This window comes from Tachypleus tridentatus, chromosome 13 (genome assembly GCF_004210375.1).
Source record: "Tachypleus tridentatus isolate NWPU-2018 chromosome 13, ASM421037v1, whole genome shotgun sequence".
NCBI classification, from domain to species: domain Eukaryota; kingdom Metazoa; phylum Arthropoda; class Merostomata; order Xiphosura; family Limulidae; genus Tachypleus; species Tachypleus tridentatus.
The window spans coordinates 16422470-16446564 of record NC_134837.1 but is presented as its reverse complement, the minus strand read 5'-3'; the positions used below and the strand labels follow the sequence as shown (position 1 = coordinate 16446564).

Here is a 24095-nt window from a genome sequence, read left to right as displayed (position 1 = left end):
CCCTCGTATACGCTAACATCAATGCATTTTATTAAAAATATATATTCCAAATAAGACTGTTGTGACGCATACTGAAAAAATACCACTAAACATTACATAACGTTTTGGAACAACATGGGACCTATTGGTACATTTCTGCTGTTGCAACCTCTAATATAATCTAAATATATTAATAAATAAATTATAAAAAAATCTTAAAGCCAGTTCTTGGCATTAATTAACTTATCAAGCTATTCCTTAAATTCACTTGTGTTAATTGCTTCCACAACATCCGAAAGCAATCTATTTCAAAGGCTGACCATTCTGTTGAAAAAATAAAGCTCTCTTAGTTGAAAATGACTCCTACATGTCAAACATTTTACTTGTGTCTCTTAGTCCTACTGTTCTCCCTGTTAAATATGAGAAACACACGATAAATTCCCTTTACAGTTTTAAACACCTCAATCAGATACTCTCTTACGTTTATTTTTTCAAGAGAAAACAGTTTGTAATATATTATTCTTCACTCGTATAACAACTCCAACATCCCAAGCCCCTTTCTAGTGACTCTTCTCTCAACTCTTTCCAACAATTGTCCTATCTCAGATTCTTAGGCTTAAGACTGAACACAATATTCCCAGTGTGGCGTATCCACTGAAATATGCAATGAAATTCCAACCTATTCTATTGTATATTTCAGTAAATACAACTTAAAATTATATAATTTGCTTAACACTAACAGCATGCTTTTCGAGGTTTCCGAGACTGATCAACTCTTACACCAGTATTCCTTTATTTAACATTATTCCAATCCAAGTTATGCTTATGATTCAAATTATAATAACCCACATGCATTTATTATAATTAAAACCCATTTGCTATTTATTTACCCAACTCACTGAATGATCTAAGTTCTTTTGCAAACCAGCAACATCCTCTTCACAACTTTCAACACCCATGACCTTAATGTCATTTGTAAATTTAAGTAATATATTGACAATTCTATGACGTGGATGTAAATAAAAAAGAACAGTCTGCGCTTTGAGATGTGCCCCACTTGTGACAATAATCTCGTTTGACTGAACTCCATTTCTAACAACCCTCTGATTTCCAACATCTAGAGACACTTCTATTCAGTTTGTTAACTTATCCCCTCACACACACACGTACAGAGATACATTTGTGTAAGCTTTTTATGAGGAACCTTGTCGAATACTTTCTGAAAATTTCAGACGCATCAAACCTACACTCTTACTTTCATCTATATAACTAAAACATATTTTAAAAAATATCAAAAGACTTGCAATGCAAGATTTTCCCTTAGTGAAACCATGATGACTATAAAAAAAAATCTAAACTTTGCTAAATTAATTTTCAAAACATCTTTAATCAGATTTTCAAAATGTAAATTAATTATATAAGACTAATAGGTCTATAATTTTGGGGCCAATTTTATCATCTCGTGTAAAAAAAGGTTTTAGATTACTAACATCCAATTCTCTGGTACGTGCCCACTATTGAAGGACTGAGAAAAAATAGTAACAAGTGGTTCACATATCCAATCTTTAACCTCCTTCAAAACTCTTTGAGAAATATTCCCCCCAGTGGCACAGCGGTATGTCTGCGGACTTACAACGCTAAAATCCGGATTTCGATACCCGTGGTTGGCAGAGCACAGATAGTTCATTGTGTAGCTTTGTGCTTAATTCAAAACAACAACTCTTTGGGAAATATTATTTGGCCTAGAAGCATTATCCTTTCCCATGCTATCCATTTATTTCTTAACCAGCTTCCAATTAACGCAGCCATGTTGTCTATGAATATAACTTGCTGAGATTTATACATAGCTTATCTTTATATGGGTGTACTTTTTAGACGCGTAACAAAATGCCAGTATCTTTCATCTCACAGTTTAGATTGTGTTCATCCATGAGCACATACTGCTGACAGCCTTGATACCTTTTGATATTTAGGAATAACACAAACCGAAACATGCATGAAAAATAAAATATTGGATTTCCAAACAAGTCTAGCACAATTTAGTTAGCATGCAATATTAATATACTTTTCTACTCAGCTAGCATCTCCTCCTGACTTATGTTCATTACTCATATGGTGGTCAATGATCTGAACTTGAAACTTGACTTGTTTTATTGTCGTACAATATCTGAACATAATAAAACCAAGAACTATATTTCGTTTACCATGTAACACCACTGACTGCAAGTGTAATAATTAGGTCCTTCTCAGATAGGTATTGAAAATATGTCAGGGAGTGCGCGAAATATTTTGATGTTACATTACTATTATTGGAACAAGTACCATGAATACCACAGTGGATGATTTGAACATAATGGTGTACTAAGAGATCTGTGATCTCAAACAAGAGATATGATCTACAAGAAAAGTCATGTCTATCATTTACCTAAAATCAGTTAATAAGAAGTGTTTATATGAATTGATAAAATAACTCATAAGTGATACACCAACATGACTGGATTTATCTCCAGAGATCATTGTTGAAGGACCACACTTGGTAAAATTAAGTAACTATTATTTCTAATACATAATCAAATAATATAATTCATTGCAGTTAAGTTAAACTATGGTGAATATTAAATTTACAATCGACTGTTTTGAGTTTACGTAAAAAAATATTTAATTATGTAAATAATTATAGAAGATATGTAATTATGCGGATTTTGGACAATTTGTTTTCAGTCTTAAGTGTAATTTAAATACATGTATGAGGCTTATATCTTAGCAATGCATAATATAACTACTATGTATTATAACTGACTTGTTCAGTTTTTCTTTTCTCTTCTGTAATAGGCCCGGCATGGCTAGATGGTTAAGGTACTCATAATCTGAGGGCCGCGTGTTTGAATCCCCGTCACATCAAACATGCTCGCCTTTTCAGCCGTGGGGGCGTCATAATGTCACGGTCGATCACACTATTCGTTGGTAAAAAAGTAGCCCAAGAGTTGGCGGTGGGTGTTGATAAGTAGCTGCCTTCCCTACCTTGCACTGCCTAAATTAGGGACGGCTAGCGCAGATAACCGTCGTGAAGCTTTGCGCGAAATTCAAAACAACCCAACCCGATCTTCTGTAATATTGAACTATATGTAATTTTATCAGTCATCTCTTCAACTGTGCTCAATCAGTCTGAATATCCACACTATTTGATAATTATATGTATGTACCTTTTTATCATTATGTTTGGTGCTAATTACCTCAGATAGAAGTAGAACGAACCTCTATAAATAGCAGTTCATGTATTTTTCAAAATGGAAATACCAACAGAAAAGAAAGAATACAAGTGTCTTACATAAAAATGTTAAAAGTATGTCAAACAAGTTCGATATAGAGGCAACTCTTCAGAACTAATCAGTTAGTTAATGGTATGGATAATTGTAAACGTTACATAAGATAAATTATTGGCTATAATACTTGTCTTATTCAAATAATGGATACTATGTGTGATAAAACTGACGTATGTAACAGCTATTATAGTAGTTGTCTCGTTAAAATAATGGTTTTACTTGTAGCTTTGAGGACATATGATTAATTCTAGACGTTGATGACATAATCACATGTTCAGACCCAATGAGATACCCAAAGGTAGATCCTTCTATTATTCAAATGTCAGTTTAAAGACACACTCTGTACCTATACAAACACAATTTATCTATTGAAACATTGTTCTTATGAACGCAATCCACCTAGTAACACTTATGCATTTAAATATATAAATGGAGATTATGAACACAAGTTGAAATCTGTATGCATATCTATCCACCTATAAAAAACATTGTCCACCTTTTGGAGACGTATGCAACGTGCCAAGTCACATCAAGGTCTTTGTAAACTTCGCGAATCATTCCTATTAACAACATCTGACTATAGTAACTCCATCAATCTTGGTAAAAGAAAGACATTACACATAATAAGACCCTCCACCTATAGAATCTTAGTTTGTTTGTTTAGAATTAAACACAAAATTACAGAATGGGTTATCTGTGCTTTGCCCAACACGGGTATCGAAACCCGGCTTTTAATGGTATGAGTCCACAGACGTACCGATGTGTCACTGGGGGCTAGAACCTTAGTAGCAATATCTGCCTATAAAAACACTATCCTAATGAACTCGCTTTATCTACCTAACCGTTAGTTTCACCCTGTACCTGCTGTACCTTGGCAATGCTTTCTGTCTATACTTACACTATCCGTCTATTGAATTTTAGTAACATCGTCATCCTATAACAATAGGCTCTCTAATATAGAATTATAATGTTACCCCTCTATCTTAAGACAGACATGCCTTCTGGTAATACTTCATGGGGCCCGGCATGGCCAGGCGGTTAAAGCACTCGACCCATAATCTGAGCCGTTGGGGTGTTATAATGTTCAGGTTGATCTCACTATTCGTTGGTAAAAGAGTAGCCCAAAAGTTGGTGGTAGGTGGTGATGACTAGCTGCCTTCATTCTAGTCTTACACTGCTATATTAGAGACGGCTAGCGCAGATAGCCCTCGTGTAGCTTTGCGAGAATTTGAAAACAAACTAAACCAATACTTCTTGGCCTAGCAACACGTTCTCTGTTGAATAAAACTCGAACTAGGATATCACGTGACATCTCTTAGCAATTTTTTTTTTTTTTTTTGCAGCAAGTGTCAAGTGTCATGAAAGCCTGGCAACGTGTCCCTGGCTATTTTCTCTCCAGTTCCATTCTACCCTTCCCATTTCCTTGAGGTAGCCAATCAGCGCACTTTGTCTGGCCAATCGCCTTAACTACTTTTGTTGTCTTTGTACGCATAGTCACTATTTCTGTTTTTTACTAATATTGTACAAGTACTTTTGACGTAATACACGTTTTGACTGCTGTTGTACGAACTGGCATTATTCAAGTTTTGACCGATATTTTGACTGATGTAATGTAAACCTTTGAATGACATCACATAGGTAGTTAAAGAAAAACATGTCAATTTTGCTTTTACACTAAGTAGGTACTTACTGAAATCATATGCGTTGTTAGACGAAATTGCACAAGTATCGTCTAACATTATACAAATTATAACTGATTTTCGTTATCCAGTGATTTCATTCATACGTGTTTTGACTGGAACTTTATATTCATCGACTTTATACTCTATGGGTGCTTACTGACATGACTGATATTGTTGAGGTACTAATACAATGCATGTTGTGACTGATGTACAAGAAACTGATTTGTTTTGACGCGTGAATCTTGTTGCTAACCCAGTTGTAACGAGAAGTAACCAGGTTTGCGTGACTTAATCTGGGAATGTATACGGAAACACCACTGTATTATATACATTCATATCTTGTTATTATTTCATTTGTTAATAAATCTTTGCGTTTCAAATCGGATTTCAAGCTAAACAAAATTTTTCTGACATGCACAACCATAGAATATATGTTACCTACAACGCTACATATATTTCATTCAAATCAACTTTGGTAATTTAATTGCTAAATGTCAAAGAAATTCATTGAAAATGAGGAACAACCTCATACGTCTGAATAAGTAAAGCCTTTATTACTGTCTCATTTCCTTTGAAGATTAACAAATGTTATTAAATTAATATGATCATTTCCAGAAAGTTTCCTGTCAGTTTTCTCTGACAAGCTTCTCCATTTTCATTCAAATACATTTTTTGTTTTTTACAGTTTGACGGTGGAAATATGAGTGTAATTATTTTATTCCGTTATTGATGAAACCATTAGGCTTTGGAATCTTCGGGAAAACGTCGAAAAATATCTTATTTTTTTATTATTTAAATGAATTGTGGGAAAAAAATATTATTTTTAATGTCGTCAATAAGAAATATTTAAAAAAATTAAATAAGCATAAAAGTAATTAGCTAATTACTAAACATCTTGGACCGATTGAAATGAGGCCCAGGAAGATAATGATTTATAAAATCTAAAAATAAATAGCTAAATATTAACGAAAAATTTTGTTATTAAAGTGAATAAGTTAAGAACTGAAAATATCGTCTGTTTGAAATAATTAGGTGAAATGCTCGCATATATCTGTATATAATGTTCTACATGGAGTATGAATAGAGTTCATTAAACATGTGTACATAAATATATATAGACGATGTATCCCCACCGCAATGTGTATCTAACTCCTTTCAGTCACCTCCATAGCTTAGGGTACATTTTATGATCCCACAATATATGATAGTTTGTATCCTGGGCTTTTTTCAATTGGTGCAGCGTTTTTTGTTTAAGTTATGTTTGTTTCAGTTTGTGTTGTTTTTTTAAGTTATATACGACACTTTATACTAAGAATGCGCTCAATGCGAGTGATGCATCTCTTTACTTAATATTTATTAAATATTTTACCGTTCTAATAATAAAAGGCTTGTAGAATTCAAGTTATTCTTTCACTTGCGAATTGTTTTTCATATTTTTCTTTTGTCTCGCTGTTAACTCGTGAAAAATGTTTTCACATCACAAAATTGTATGTTGTTTTTTGTCGTTTTTTTTTTCTGTTGAGGATAATATCTAACATTTGCGACTGGTTAACAAACATTATAATACAATAACAATGAGGTACTATTGCGATTCGTAGGGAACTGACTTTGAATTTTCAGTCTCCTATGGTTTCATGTTTAATGCATAATAGTCGATCATTATTATTCACTAATATTTTTCAAAGAGGTCCGACATAGTCAGGTGGCTAAGGCGCTTGGCTCGTAATCTGAGGGTCGCGGTTTCGAATCCCCGTAACACCAAACATGCTCGCCCTTTCAGCCGTGGGGACGTTATAATATGACGGTTAATCCCACTATTTGTTAGTAAAATAGAAGCCCAAGAGTTGGCGATGAGTGGTGATGACTAGCTGCCTTCCTTGTAGTCTTACACTGGTAAATTATGGACGGCTAGCGCAGATAGCCCTCTTGCACGAAATTCATAAACAGACAAACAGTTTTTCAAAAAAATCCTAACTGACGCCAATATTTCATATCAAGTTACCTTATTTACCATTAAAATTTATGTACTTGACATTGATCACATTAGTAATCGAAATGTCGTACCTGTTTCAAAATAACCTTCTTTACTATTAACTTAAGTAAAAATATTATTTGTTCATTTTTCGAGTTAATCTTTAACGTGCTTTGTTACAAGTTAACTCTCTCTTACTGGAGATTAGAGAAATTCTTTTCAACACTGACAGAGACTGACCTCTAGTCGCTGTAAGGTATAACCACCTCTCTGGGTTTCTGTGTGTGAGTGTAACGAATGTTTGCTGATATTATAAACAATATTTCAGTCAGGTAATATGAAAATATTGTGTTTCTGAAAACACTTGGTTAATATTTGTACCATTGTAAGTTTTGAAATATGCTTTAATAAAAGAAACAGTTGGTTTTTGGAAAGACTTATAATGTACGAAATATTTCCTAAGATCGGTCGACAGACAGATTTATAACACACGAATTATTGTTAAAGCATATATCAATAAAACTAATAAGAAGATACAGCAGGATTGTTTTTGTTTTCCTAAACTAATTTTATGTCAACTTCAATATATTGATTTCTTACATCCATTTATGCGTTTAATCCATATTCAAGTGGTATGTGTACTTTGACACAGTGCAACATGTTTGGTTTGAAGTCATAAAGATGGTGTCTTTTAGAGTGGACAGTACTTCATATCAATGTCTATCGCTGAGTTTGTAGGGTTAACGATATAGAAGTACATTTTATCATTCGTTGCGTGTTGTCTCCAAGATACCGAAGGCTGTATGTAGTAACTTAAATAAAACAACACGCTAGCTCCTCACTCATTAATTGAGAAGGTTATTCTAGACTGTGAGAAGGAGAAGCTAGGAGTGACTAATTGATATTTCGAAAGATTTCCAGCGTCTTATTTCTAAACCAGACTCGTACGTACTTTTGGTTTGGTTTGTTTCTGAATTTCGCGCAAAGCTACACGAGGGCTATCTGCGCCAGCCGTCCCTAATTTAGCAGTGTAAGACTAGAGAAAAGGCAGCTAGTCATCACTACTCACTGCCAACTCTTGGGCCACTCTTTTAGCAACGAATAGTGAGTTTGGCCGTTACATTATAACGCCCTCATGGCTGAAAGAGTGAGCATGTTTGGTGTGACGAGGATTCGAACCCGCGATCCTCGGATTACGAGTCAAGTGTCTTAACCACCTGGTCATGCCGGGTCATACATACTTTTAAAACGATTAATATAGTAACTTTATAGTCTTATCAAGGAATATGCTATACAAACTATGTGACTTTATAACACTATGATCGTGAATTCATAATACATAAGAAGACAGTAAATAATGTACTTGAATATCTAATTAATAGCGAATCCCAAGTATAACAAGCTACCTATCGAAACTTTAAACGAATATAGCTATTTAAATTTACTTTTCAGTAATACCTTATTTATGATATTGTTTCATCTATTATATATCATCTCTCTTAACGATATTTAAAGATAAGGACTAACGAAAATGAACATACTACACTATTTATACAAATGTAGATCATAACGAACATGAATCTGTTATATAACACACGAACAATTACTGGATCTTAGTACAGGTTTAGTTAGATATTGCTGGATATCTTAGAATGGAAAACTATCTATCTAACGTTACGGCGTCATTACGGTCTCTGCGCTGAATAAACAACACATTGCACTTGAATACATTACATTATGTCTTTTTCAATCTAAATTAGTGGCTGAACGTTAACCACACAAAAGAAAGAAATACAGTATACAATACACGTGGGTATATTATATTACGCCTTATTAGGTTTAAGTGAATCTTAATTATCAGAAATTAACTTCATAATTAAAGGTTTCAAGTAATTGAAGAAAGTATTTTAATAGAAATACTGGTTGCCCTGTATTTAAACAGATAGATATGTTTTAATGTCAAACTTTACTATAAACTGTAAAATGTACTTTCAAAAAGTGTGCAAAAACAATGAACTATTGGAGGTTTAATTAGCTAGATATAAGCTCATTCTTCTAGCAACCAATCACTTACTTTCTCGACGTTAGACCCTATCTAATATCTACTCGAGTTTCTTTGGACAGTAGCAGTTAATTTGTCACCTTAGCTTTCGCGGCTTTTGTTAACTTTCTCTTCAATTTGTTTGTCCAATTAACCATTCTTGTTGCCTGACACGTGAGTGGATGTAATTATTGTCTCCTGTTCTAATAACAGACGTTTAAACGAAGCTGCTTATCGTATTAAATTACCAGTAATATTTATAAATTACTACAGATTAAACACAGATTTGTTGCGTTTTCAGACAGTGAAGGGTTATTATTATTATTAGCTTCTTAAATGCGTCTCTTATGAATATTTTGATGTGTAACTCTCTAAAGATGTATATATATATATATATATATATATATATATATAACTTTATTAGACAAAGAACTATAGTCAAAGAGCATATCATTCTAAATAGGCTTCACATATGTACCATCCAAATCATCCTTAGGGTTAGGGTTGGTCGACATGGTCACATAGAATTTGATGAACAAATACAATTAAAACATTTGGAAGTGAAGAGTAAAGAATTTTAAGAATTTTTCCTAAGTGAAGGAAAAACATGTTCTCGAAGTCTTTTCTGTAGTCCATCTTCATAGCACTAATGCAGTCCATCTTCATATTACTAATGCAGTCCACTTTCATATAACTAATGTTGTCCTTCTTCATATTACTAATGTTGTCCTTCATATTACTAATGTTGTCCTTCATATTACTAATGTAGTCCACCTTCATATTACTAATGTAGTCCACCTTCATATATATTACTGATGTTGTCCTTCTTCATATCACTGATGTAGTCCATCTTCATATCACTAATGTAGTCCACCTTCATATTACTGACGTTGTCCTTCTTCATATTACTAACGTTGTCCTTCTTCATGAACTTCTGCTGGAAGAAGAGAAATTGATTATCGCTTTAAACGTGACCAGCACAGCAAGTAGAGTCATTTTCGGCGCCTGTCGTGTGAAAGTGGGTTTTCTCGGGGTACTCCCGTTTCCCCCCACATCAAAATCTTCAGGCATTGGATTTCTAGATCCCAGCCCAGGCAACCTTTTTGCCAGACCCAGAATCGGGCCGTTTGATTTGATCTGAACTTGAATGAATTACATTCATGTTCACATCTACCAACTTTTCTTTTCGAGACAGGTCCCGACCTTTCCTTCTTTCCACTGCTACCTTTGCCTCCACCCAAAAGACCATTTAGTGAGACATTCCCCACCCAAAAAGTCAAGAATAATAACGATAATTAATTTATTAAAATAATAATAATAAAAAAAACCACCACTTAATCCTAATAACAATCCACGAAAGGGGACGAAGAGGAACTACAAAGTTCCTGAACACCCCAGTTGGAGAGAGAACTCTTCGGATTTCTCTCTCTCTAAACTGAACCCCTGCCACGTTAGTTTAGTTTAGTTTAGTAGAGTCATTTTTAAGAGCGAGGGGACAAAGGGAAAACTTTCTCTTAATAATGAAAAGAAGAACGTGTAAGGTCATACTTTATAATGACATGAAAACATGGGTAAACTCGTATTCTATATTGACATGAAGACATGGGTAAACTCATATTCTATAATGACATGAAGACATGGGTAAACTCATATTTAAGAATGACTTGAAGACATGGGTAAACTCATATTTTAGAATGACATGAAGACATGGGTAAACTCATATTTTTTTAGAATAACATGAAGACATGGGTAAACTCATATTTAAGAATGACATGAAGACATGGGTAAACTCATATTTAAGAATGACATGAAGACATGAGTAAACTCATATTTAAGAATGACATGAAGACATGAGTAAGCTCATATTCTATAATGACATGAAGAAATGGGTAAACTCATATTATATAATGACATGAAGACATGGGTAAACTCATATTTTAGAATGACATGAAGACATGAGTAAGCTCATATTCTATAATGACATGAAGACATGTGTAAACTCATATTTGAGAATGACAAGAAGACATGGGTAAACTCATACTTTATAATGACATGAAGACATGGGTAAACTCATACTTTATAATGACATGAAGACATGGGTAAACTCATACTTTATAATGACATGAAGACATGGGTAAACTCATACTTTATAATGACATGAAGACATGGGTAAACTCATACTTTATAATGACATGAAGACATGGGTAAACTCATACTTTATAATGACATGAAGACATGGGTAAACTCATATTCTATAATGTCATGAAGACATGGGTAAACTCATATTCTATAATGACATGAAGACATGGGTAAACTCATATTCTATAATGACATGAAGACATGGGTAAACTCATATTCTATAATGACATGAAGACATGGGTAAACTCATATTCTATAATGACATGAAGACATGGGTAAACTCATATTTAAGAATGACATGAAGACATGGGTAAACTCATATTTAAGAATGACATGAAGACATGAGTAAACTCATATTTAAGAATGACATGAAGACATGAGTAAACTCATATTTTAGAATGACATGAAGACATGGGTAAACTCATATTTAAGAATGACATGAAGACATGGGTAAACTCATATTTTAGAATGACATGAAGACATGAGTAAACTCATATTTAAGAATGACATGAAGACATGAGTAAACTCATATTTTAGAATGACATGAAGACATGGGTAAACTCATATTTTAGAATGACATGAAGACATGGGTAAACTCATATTTTAGAATGACATGAAGACATGGGTAAACTCATATTTTAGAATGACATGAAGACATGAGTAAACTCATACTTTATAATGACATGAAGACATGGGTAAACTCATACTTTATAATGACATGAAGACATGGGTAAACTCATACTTTATAATGACATGAAGACATGGGTAAACTCATACTTTATAATGACATGAAGACATGGGTAAACTCATACTTTATAATGACATGAAGACATGGGTAAACTCATATTCTATAATGACATGAAAACATGGGTAAACTCATATTCTATAATGACATGAAGACATGGGTAAACTCATATTTAAGAATGGCATGAAGACATGGGTAAACTCATATTTAAGAATGGCATGAAGACATGGGTGAACTCATATTTTAGAATGACATGAAGACATGGTTAAACTCATATTTTAGAATGACATGAAGACATGGAGTAAGCTCATATTTTTAGAATGACATGAAGACATGAGTAAACTCATATTTAAGAATGACATGAAGACATGAGTAAACTCATATTTTAGAATGACATGAAGACATGAGTAAACTCATATTTTAGAATGACATGAAGACATGAGTAAACTCATATTTTAGAATGACATGAAGACATGAGTAAACTCATATTTTAGAATGACATGAAGACATGAGTAAACTCATATTTTAGAATGGCATGAAGACATGAGTAAACTCATATTTTAGAATGGCATGAAGACATGAGTAAACTCATATTTTCGAATGACATGAAGACATGAGTAAACTCATATTTTTGAATAACGTGAAGACATGGGTAAACTCATATTTTTTAGAATGGCATGAAAACATGGGTAAACTCATATTTAAGAATGACATGAAGACATGGGTAAACTCATATTTTAGAATGACATGAAGACATGAGTAAGCTCATATTCTATAATGACATGAAGACATGTAAACTCATATTAAAGAATGACAAGAAGACATGGGTAAACTCATATTTTTTAGAATGACATGAAGACATGGGTAAACTCATATTTTAGAATAACATGAAGACATGGGTAAACTCATATTTTAGAATAACATGAAGACATGGGTAAACTCATACTTTATAATGACATGAAGACATGGGTAAACTCATATTTTAGAATGACATGAAGACATGGGTAAACTCATATTTTTTAGAATAACATGAAGACATGGGTAAACTCATATTTAAGAATGACATGAAGACATGAGTAAACTCATATTTAAGAATGACATGAAGACATGAGTAAACTCATATTTAAGAATGACATGAAGACATGAGTAAGCTCATATTCTATAATGACATGAAGACATGGGTAAACTCATATTATATAATGACATGAAGACATGGGTAAACTCATATTTTAGAATGACATGAAGACATGAGTAAACTCATATTTTAGAATGACATGAAGACATAGGTAAACTCATATTTAAGAATGACATGAAGACATGGGTAAACTCATATTTTAGAATGACATGAAGACATGAGTAAACTCATACTTTATAATGACATGAAGACATGAGTAAACTCATATTTTAGAATGACATGAAAACATGGGTAAACTCATATTTAAGAATGACATGAAGACATGGGTAAACTCATATTTTAGAATGACATGAAGACATGGGTAAACTCATATTTTAGAATGACATGAAGACATGAGTAAACTCATACTTTATAATGACATGAAGACATGGGTAAACTTATACTTTATAATGACATGAAGACATGGGTAAACTCATACTTTATAATGACATGAAGACATGGGTAAACTCATATTCTATAATGTCATGAAGACATGGGTAAACTCATATTCTATAATGACATGAAGACATGGGTAAACTCATATTCTATAATGACATGAAGACATGGGTAAACTCATATTCTATAATGACATGAAGACATGGGTAAACTCATATTCTATAATGACATGAAGACATGGGTAAACTCATATTTAAGAATGACATGAAGACATGGGTAAACTCATATTTAAGAATGACATGAAGACATGAGTAAACTCATATTTAAGAATGACATGAAGACATGAGTAAACTCATATTTTAGAATGACATGAAGACATGGGTAAACTCATATTTAAGAATGACATGAAGACATGGGTAAACTCATATTTTAGAATGACATGAAGACATGAGTAAACTCATATTTAAGAATGACATGAAGACATGAGTAAACTCATATTTTAGAATGACATGAAGACATGGGTAAACTCATATTTTAGAATGACATGAAGACATGGGTAAACTCATATTTTAGAATGACATGAAGACATGGGTAAACTCATATTTTAGAATGACATGAAGACATGAGTAAACTCATACTTTATAATGACATGAAGACATGGGTAAACTCATACTTTATAATGACATGAAGACATGGGTAAACTCATACTTTATAATGACATGAAGACATGGGTAAACTCATACTTTATAATGACATGAAGACATGGGTAAACTCATACTTTATAATGACATGAAGACATGGGTAAACTCATATTCTATAATGACATGAAAACATGGGTAAACTCATATTCTATAATGACATGAAGACATGGGTAAACTCATATTTAAGAATGGCATGAAGACATGGGTAAACTCATATTTAAGAATGGCATGAAGACATGGGTGAACTCATATTTTAGAATGACATGAAGACATGGTTAAACTCATATTTTAGAATGACATGAAGACATGAGTAAGCTCATATTTTTTAGAATGACATGAAGACATGAGTAAACTCATATTTAAGAATGACATGAAGACATGAGTAAACTCATATTTTAGAATGACATGAAGACATGAGTAAACTCATATTTTAGAATGACATGAAGACATGAGTAAACTCATATTTTAGAATGACATGAAGACATGAGTAAACTCATATTTTAGAATGACATGAAGACATGAGTAAACTCATATTTTAGAATGGCATGAAGACATGAGTAAACTCATATTTTAGAATGGCATGAAGACATGAGTAAACTCATATTTTCGAATGACATGAAGACATGAGTAAACTCATATTTTTGAATAACGTGAAGACATGGGTAAACTCATATTTTTTAGAATGGCATGAAAACATGGGTAAACTCATATTTAAGAATGACATGAAGACATGGGTAAACTCATATTTTAGAATGACATGAAGACATGAGTAAGCTCATATTCTATAATGACATGAAGACATGTGTAAACTCATATTAAAGAATGACAAGAAGACATGGGTAAACTCATATTTTTTAGAATGACATGAAGACATGGGTAAACTCATATTTTAGAATAACATGAAGACATGGGTAAACTCATATTTTAGAATAACATGAAGACATGGGTAAACTCATACTTTATAATGACATGAAGACATGGGTAAACTCATATTTTAGAATGACATGAAGACATGGGTAAACTCATATTTTTTTAGAATAACATGAAGACATGGGTAAACTCATATTTAAGAATGACATGAAGACATGAGTAAACTCATATTTAAGAATGACATGAAGACATGAGTAAACTCATATTTAAGAATGACATGAAGACATGAGTAAGCTCATATTCTATAATGACATGAAGACATGGGTAAACTCATATTATATAATGACATGAAGACATGGGTAAACTCATATTTTAGAATGACATGAAGACATGAGTAAACTCATATTTTAGAATGACATGAAGACATAGGTAAACTCATATTTAAGAATGACATGAAGACATGGGTAAACTCATATTTTAGAATGACATGAAGACATGAGTAAACTCATACTTTATAATGACATGAAGACATGAGTAAACTCATATTTTAGAATGACATGAAAACATGGGTAAACTCATATTTAAGAATGACATGAAGACATGGGTAAACTCATATTTTAGAATGACATGAAGACATGGGTAAACTCATATTTTAGAATGACATGAAGACATGAGTAAACTCATACTTTATAATGACATGAAGACATGGGTAAACTTATACTTTATAATGACATGAAGACATGGGTAAACTCATACTTTATAATGACATGAAGACATGGGTAAACTCATACTTTATAATGACATGAAGACATGGGTAAACTCATACTTTATAATGACATGAAGACATGGGTAAACTCATACTTTATAATGACATGAAGACATGGGTAAACTCATACTTTATAATGACATGAAGACATGGGTAAACTCATACTTTATAATGACATGAAGACATGGGTAAACTCATATTCTATAATGTCATGAAGACATGGGTAAACTCATATTCTATAATGACATGAAGACATGGGTAAACTCATATTCTATAATGACATGAAGACATGGGTAAACTCATATTCTATAATGACATGAAGACATGGGTAAACTCATATTCTATAATGACATGAAGACATGGGTAAACTCATATTCTATAATGACATGAAGACATGGGTAAACTCATATTTAAGAATGACATGAAGACATGGGTAAACTCATATTTAAGAATGACATGAAGACATGAGTAAACTCATATTTAAGAATGACATGAAGACATGAGTAAACTCATATTTTAGAATGACATGAAGACATGGGTAAACTCATATTTAAGAATGACATGAAGACATGAGTAAGCTCATATTCTATAATGACATGAAGAAATGGGTAAACTCATATTATATAATGACATGAAGACATGGGTAAACTCATATTTTAGAATGACATGAAGACATGAGTAAGCTCATATTCTATAATGACATGAAGACATGTGTAAACTCATATTTGAGAATGACAAGAAGACATGGGTAAACTCATATTTTTTAGAATGACACGAAGACATGGGTAAACTCATATTATATAATGACATGAAGACATGGGTAAACTCATATTTTAGAATAACATGAAAACATGGGTAAACTCATATTTAAGAATGACATGAAGACATGGGTAAACTCATATTTAAGAATGACATGAAGACATGAGTAAACTCATATTTAAGAATGACATGAAGACATGAGTAAGCTCATATTCTATAATGACATGAAGAAATGGGTAAAATCATATTATATAATGACATGAAGACATGGGTAAACTCATATTTTAGAATAACATGAAGACATGGGTAAACTCATATTTTAGAATAACATGAAGACATGGGTAAACTCATATTTAAGAATGACATGAAGACATGAGTAAACTCATATTTAAGAATGACATGAAGACATGAGTAAGCTCATATTTAAGAATGACATGAAGACATGAGTAAACTCATATTTAAGAATGACATGAAGACATGAGTAAACTCATATTTTAGAATGACATGAAGACATGGGTAAACTCATATTTAAGAATGACATGAAGACATGGGTAAACTCATATTTTAGAATGACATGAAGACATGGGTAAACTCATATTTTAGAATGACATGAAGACATGAGTAAACTCATATTTAAGAATGACATGAAGACATGAGTAAACTCATATTTTAGAATGACATGAAGACATGGGTAAACTCATATTTAAGAATGACATGAAGACATGGGTAAACTCATATTTTAGAATGACATGAAGACATGGGTAAACTCATATTTTAGAATGACATGAAGACATGAGTAAACTCATACTTTATAATGACATGAAGACATGGGTAAACTCATACTTTATAATGACATGAAGACATGGGTAAACTCATACTTTATAATGACATGAAGACATGGGTAAACTCATACTTTATAATGACATGAAGACATGGGTAAACTCATATTCTATAATGACATGAAGACATGGGTAAACTCATATTCTATAATGACATGAAGACATGGGTAAACTCATATTCTATAATGACATGAAGACATGGGTAAACTCATATTCTATAATGACATGAAGACATGGGTAAACTCATACTTTATAATGTTATGAAGACATGGGTAAACTCATATTCTATAATGACATGAAGACATGGGTAAACTCATATTCTATAATGACATGAATACATGGGTAAACTCGTATTCTATAATGACATGAAGACATGGGTAAACTCATATTTAAGAATGGCATGAAGATATGGGTAAACTCATATTTAAGAATGGCATGAAGACATGGGTGAACTTATATTTTAGAATGACATGAAGACATGGTTAAACTCATATTTTAGAATGACATGAAGACATGAGTAAGCTCATATTTTTTAGAATGACATGAAGACATGAGTAAATTCATATTTAAGAATGACATGAAGACATGAGTAAACTCATATTTTAGAATGACATGAAGACATGAGTAAACTCATATTTTAGAATGACATGAAGACATGAGTAAACTCATATTTTAGAATGACATGAAGACATGAGTAAACTCATATTTTAGAATGGCATGAAGACATGAGTAAACTCATATTTTTGAATAACGTGAAGACATGGGTAAACTCATATTTTTTAGAATGGCATGAAAACATGGGTAAACTCATATTTAAGAATGATATGAAGACATGGGTAAACTCATATTTAAGAATAAAAAAACTAAAGACTAGAAATATTTCTTGAAGAATTAGGAATTACTAAGATAATTTTATATCACTAGATAATTGTGAGCCGTTTTTCCTACTAAGATAATTTTATATCACTAGATAATTGTGAGCCGTTTTTCTTATACTGATGTGTCCTTAGTTATTTTTGAAACCTTTTTACTCTTTGGGATAATCGTCGATTATTGAAACTGTCAGTTCTTAACTTGTAACATGATAAAAAGTGAATAAGCTAGGGCCCCGTTTGAAAAGTTAAAAATTCACTGAAAAACTCCAATGCTTTTGGCATGTATTCTCTTCTGAAACTCGAACATCTTTAAAACTAAACTGCTATTTAAGATCGTTCTCTTTGGATCAGATTTGATTAAAAACTAATATGAAAACATACCGCGAAGCACCTCAGAGATAAAGCTAGAAATATAGTTTATGGTTTGTGACCAATGAATGTTTCTATATCTTTCGTTAATTTTTATTTGAAATACAATTTACTGAAGATCGTTTTGCAACTTAAATTTCGAAACTTTTCAGTACCTGACATATTTCTATACTTGTTTAAAGCTCATTATAGTTGGGTTATGCCTGATGGTTATTACGAAGCTTGTAAACCATAGGTTACTGGTTTGCGTCCTGTTTCAGCAGAACAGCGCTTCGCACTTTAGGACGGTCTAATTATTCAATTAGATTATTGCAAGATATTGTAATTGGAAGCTGTTAACAAGCTGTTTTCTTTTTAGCCTATTATTTCAAAAATGGAACAGTTAACGCAGACAGACCTAGTGAAACCTTGTTTGAGCATCCGAAACAAATTCTAACTTTTATTTACTAGAATTCCTTGTTCGTTGACCGCAATACCATATATCAAACAGTACTATTTGTATTCTCCAACAAACAAAGCCAATTTAAACTACTTTCAGATGTCCGGTTTTTATACTGCCACGTAGTGGATACTACGAATATTATTACGGATATTAAACAGTTTGTCATTAAGGATATTGTACGCTATGTTATTGTAAGTAATATAACGTTCAAAATACTATTCTTTCTTCCAATATTCTTTCAGTTAGAAATAAACTACTCATATCTCTCTGTTTCTGTTCTGAACGTTGAAAACATGTAATTAACTTCTATAATAGTTTTGAAGTAACCAAACTTTTCGTTTACAATTTTATAATTGTATAATTATAATTACAATTTTATAATTGTGTTAATTCAAGTTACCTTTAAAAGGTTACATTACGTGAAAGCTTTTAAAAGTGTTTTGAATTTGAAACTACTTTCAACAAATTAAGAATTTTATACTATAGAATATATTTTTAATAATTGAGTGGTAAAAACAACAACTTGAAGCTGTTATTTTGTTTAGTTGTTTATACGACTAAAACCCCCGAGTTTTAGCGTTATAAACCCTTAAGCTTGTTGCTGAATCGCCGTGTGTAGAATGAAAGTTCATTAGCTTATTTGTGCTGGACATATCAACAAAGTAGCCAGGTTGTTTTGTGTAATTCTAGAAATACGCACGAGTGTCAAATTTTGAGCGTTTGTTTCACAGAAACTAAAAGTAAAACCAAATTACCAAGTTCTTCTCTGAGTATTCGTCCGCCGACTTATAAGCAAAAGTATCAGTCTGTTATTGTTTATTTTAGAATAATTTCTCTTTTTATAACAAAAACGAAATAAATATGCTTATTGTGTTATCACTTTTATTAAGAGGTGACAAAGAATTTAACAAACCAAAGCTACAGAAAGACTGTCTCTAATTCTGAGTATATTGGCTAAAGCAGTGGTTCCCAACCTTTTTTATGCCCCGCACCCCTAAAAAATTTTAATTTTTAATATGATCTCGCACCCCTGACGGTAATTATTTGTTTAAGAATAAAGGTGAAGATGGTCAAAACAAATTTTTATAATTAGTTTTTAATGATATATAAACGAAAACGAAACATTTGGAAAAGAAAAAATATCACAATAAACTAAAAGTTGCATAAACTGAAATATTATCTCGCACCCTGGTTGGGAACCACTGGGCTAAAGGGAAAGCAGCTCGTCAACAGCACCCATTGACAGTTCTTGGGATATATTAATCAAACAGTGGGATTTGACTGTCACTGTTATGACTCATCAAGAATCCCGAACAGCGAAGCGCACTTTTTGGGCTACATCAGGAAGTGAAGAGGGTTTCTTCGACCCATAGTGCAACACGCTGACCACTGGACCACGTCTCATCCCAGATTTATGAGAGGGGTAAAAATTAAACATATTTTGCCCTTTACGTTAATACGTAAAACTAATGTATATTAATAATATTAAAGCAATCTCCGTTCACTATTCCAATAGTATTCCTTTTTATTTACGTGTCCCTTATGAGTCAGCGGTAAATTTACGGACGTAAAATGCTAAGTTCCAGTTATCTACGGTGGAGAAAGCACAAATTGTCCATTTTGAAGCTTTTCGCTAAAAACCAACAACAACAACAACAATCCTTTCTTCGTTGTTTAAATGTTTTTGTGCTTCTTTATTGTTAGCGATGATAGCACTACAGGTTAGAGTTTACGTTCAATAACGTAATATATTAATCTCGTTTCACATTACAGCTTCCATTCTCTACACTGCAGTTGTACGGGGTAAAGTGGCTCTTCCATGTGACGTTTCCTCCCCCTCAGTCGATGATTCCGCAGCTCTAATCCTCTGGTACAAAGATGACTCAGCTCAACCCATCTACACCCTGGACGCCCGGCGGGGTAACGTGGACCACGCTCACCAGTCTTCCAGCCCTGAGCTGGAGAGTCGTGCTTATTTTAACATGATCAACAGGCCAGCATTTCTTCAGCTGGACCCAGTGAAGGAAGGCGACGCTGGGGAGTATCGATGTCGGGTGGACTTCCATAAAGCCCGGACTGTGAACACTGTCATCACGCTGAAAGTGATAGGTATATCAATCTGCTTGATGTTTAACATGCGTTGATGTTTTGATATGCATTTAAATTATTTATGAAAATATACGGCAAGTGCACTGAAACGTGTTCAATGTTCTTCAAGCATAATTTCACAACAATGTCTTGGTTGAACTGTGTGAAGTGTGAAATAGGTAAGGTGTTTTGGTTGAACAAGTCAGCTCAAACCACCACACGTATAAAGCCTTCACCGCTTTAAAAGCTTAGACGTATTTTGTTTTTTTCAGATTTACACTTGTCCATCTTTATCGGTTAAGCTTCGAATTTCGCGACAGTAGTATGCTCAATGACAAATGATGAATGTAATGATACGTTGAGGTTTATATTTATTTCTAAATCCTTACTGAGGTACATTATACAATACATGTATTTGACAGCACTGTTAAGATGTGAAAACACGAACAGCATCACATAAGATCTGAAATTAATAGACCAAACTGTTAACTAAATGTATTTTAATAACTCTGTATGAATGTGAAAACAACAAACCACACTATTGTATAAATGTGTTTTGATGGTACCATTTCAGGAGTGAAACAGTGGACCGAACAGTAATATAAATGTACTTTGGTTAAAGAGTGAAAACGATTAACCTTAGTGTGACGTAATACCATAGAGCTATAACAAACTCTCCCAAATAGAATTCTAAAATGTATAACTTTATACTTTGTAATTATAATTTGTTGCATTTGAAAATAATATAATTCTCTACAATTCTCGGCTAAATATAAGACTAATTGCCAAAACTTCAAACGAGTTTTATAATTATAATTGTATGAAAAAAAATATTGGTTTAATTCACAGGACATTCAAAGCTATTAAAACTAACAGACTTCCCATGGCGCCAGTGTATCAGATCTGTTTGTGACATAATCATAACGTAATATCTTCACCCTGATAATGAACAAAAGTAAAGTTTTATTCGTGACGGAATACAAAGGCGAAACGGGAAAATCGTAATATCTATTGCAAATCTACATGCACGCACGATAAACATTTCGTGAAGTTTGGAATTGTACATCGCGTAATGAAAAAGTTTTTCCGATATCATATGAGCAATAGTTCCATTATAGTATGATGTGTGGTTTCACAAAACTTTTGAAACTAGTTTTAAGTTATTATTTTTATGTACTTTAAAGCCCGTGTTTGTACAGTGCACAACGTATGGTGCTTTCTGTTAACCGATAGTAATTTATGTTTTATTTTTACATTAGAAACTAGAACTCTTTTATTCGGTTCATTGTTTTCGCACTCCACTTCCATTATTAGGAGTAAAACAAAAATGTAATTAATGAGAAGTAATATTTTAACTGAGTACTTCCATTTAATAACTTTTGTTTTGTTAGAGCCGTCTGGTGATTTTTTAACATTTGGCATCATAAATTCGCATTGTTTATGCACTCTGTCATTTCTAAATATGTATATGAACATGACATTACTGTCCAATGTCTGTTGAAAGTCCATATAACTACTTCGCATGGTGTGGATTAGAAACTAGAACTCTTTTATTCGGTTCATTGTTTTCGCACTCCACTTCCATTATTAGGAGTAAAACAAAAATGTAATTAATGAGAAGTAATATTTGAACTGAGTACTTCCATTTAATAACTCTTGTTTTGTTAGAGCCGTCTGGTGATTTTTTAACATTTGGCATCATAAATTCGCATTGTTTATGCACTCTGTCATTTTTAAATATGTATATGAACATGACATTACTGTCCAATGTCTGTTGAAAGTCCATATAACTACTTCGCATGGTGTGGATAGATCTTCAAAACATTTGATTTGGAGGTTCAGTGGTTCATGGGGATATATATAAAATATTTCAGTTTAGTATTTTGTCATTTTTATTGACGTTTTTGCGTTTTATACCACGACTTTACCCCTCATTGATGGCTGTTTACCAAATTTGGCATGAAGGTTTAATGGGTCCATACAGAGATACATGCAAATGTGTGGTTTCACATTTTATGTATTGAAGTTTTCATGAGCGATTTTGCGAGTTTTAAAATTACATATGAGGGAAGCAACTTTTCGTGTCCTAAAATTACCTTTCATTAATTATACAATTAAATTACTTAGGTCCATGGGATGATTGCTCCAGCTAGAATATATACTATGTACATTGAACAGAATATCATATCTTAAGTTCGCTGTGCTTTTTAATTCTTATATTCTTACTTCGTCCGCGGTAAGTCAACGTTAAGTTTACAGACTTACAACACTAAAATCCAGGGTTCGACTCTTCGTGGTGGACAGAACAAAGATAATCCACTAAAATAAACAAATTATTACTTCACTGATATTCTGATATTTCAATATCCTCGTATTTCGATAACTTTATGCTAGAAAAGAAAATGGAGAATAGAAAAACGTAAAAAGTCTGAATTATATAAATTAAACAAATTCATTATACGAGAAGTGAGGAAAAGTTATGCAAGTGGTGCTTCATGCCGAGAAGTGAGGAAAAGTTATGCAAGTGGTGCTTCATGACGAGAAGTGAGGAGAAGTTAGGAAAGAGGTACTTCATGACGAGAAGTGAGGAAAAGTTATGCAAGTGGTGCTTCATGCCGAGAAGTGAGGAAAAGTTATGCAAGTGGTGCTTCATGACGAGAAGTGAGGAAAAGTTATGCAAGTGGCGCTTCATGCCGAGAAGTGAGGAAAAGTTATGCAAGTGGCGCTTCATAACGAAAAGTGAGGAAAAGTTATGCAAGTGGCGCTTCATAACGAAAAGTGAGGAAAAGTTATGCAAGTGGCGCTTCATGCCGAGAAGTGAGGAAAAGTTATGAAAGTGGTGCTTCATAACGAAAAGTTATGAAACAAAAAGTAAGGTAAAGCTATGAAAATAGTACCTCATTATAAATGGTGAGGTAAAGCTATGAAAATAGTA

At 32.7% G+C, this 24095-nt stretch overlaps 1 protein-coding gene across 2 annotated transcripts in view; it reads left to right on the top strand.

The window, feature by feature from the left end:
• LOC143238455 (CXADR-like membrane protein) overlaps window positions 1–24095 on the top strand; it is a 204236-nt gene that overhangs the window by 149826 nt on the left and 30315 nt on the right. For both annotated transcript variants that reach the window (XM_076478702.1, XM_076478701.1), the window contains exon 2: window positions 20846–21181. In XM_076478702.1, coding sequence (XP_076334817.1) covers window positions 20846–21181 — 336 coding nt within the window. The remainder of the gene's footprint in view (window positions 1–20845; window positions 21182–24095) is intronic.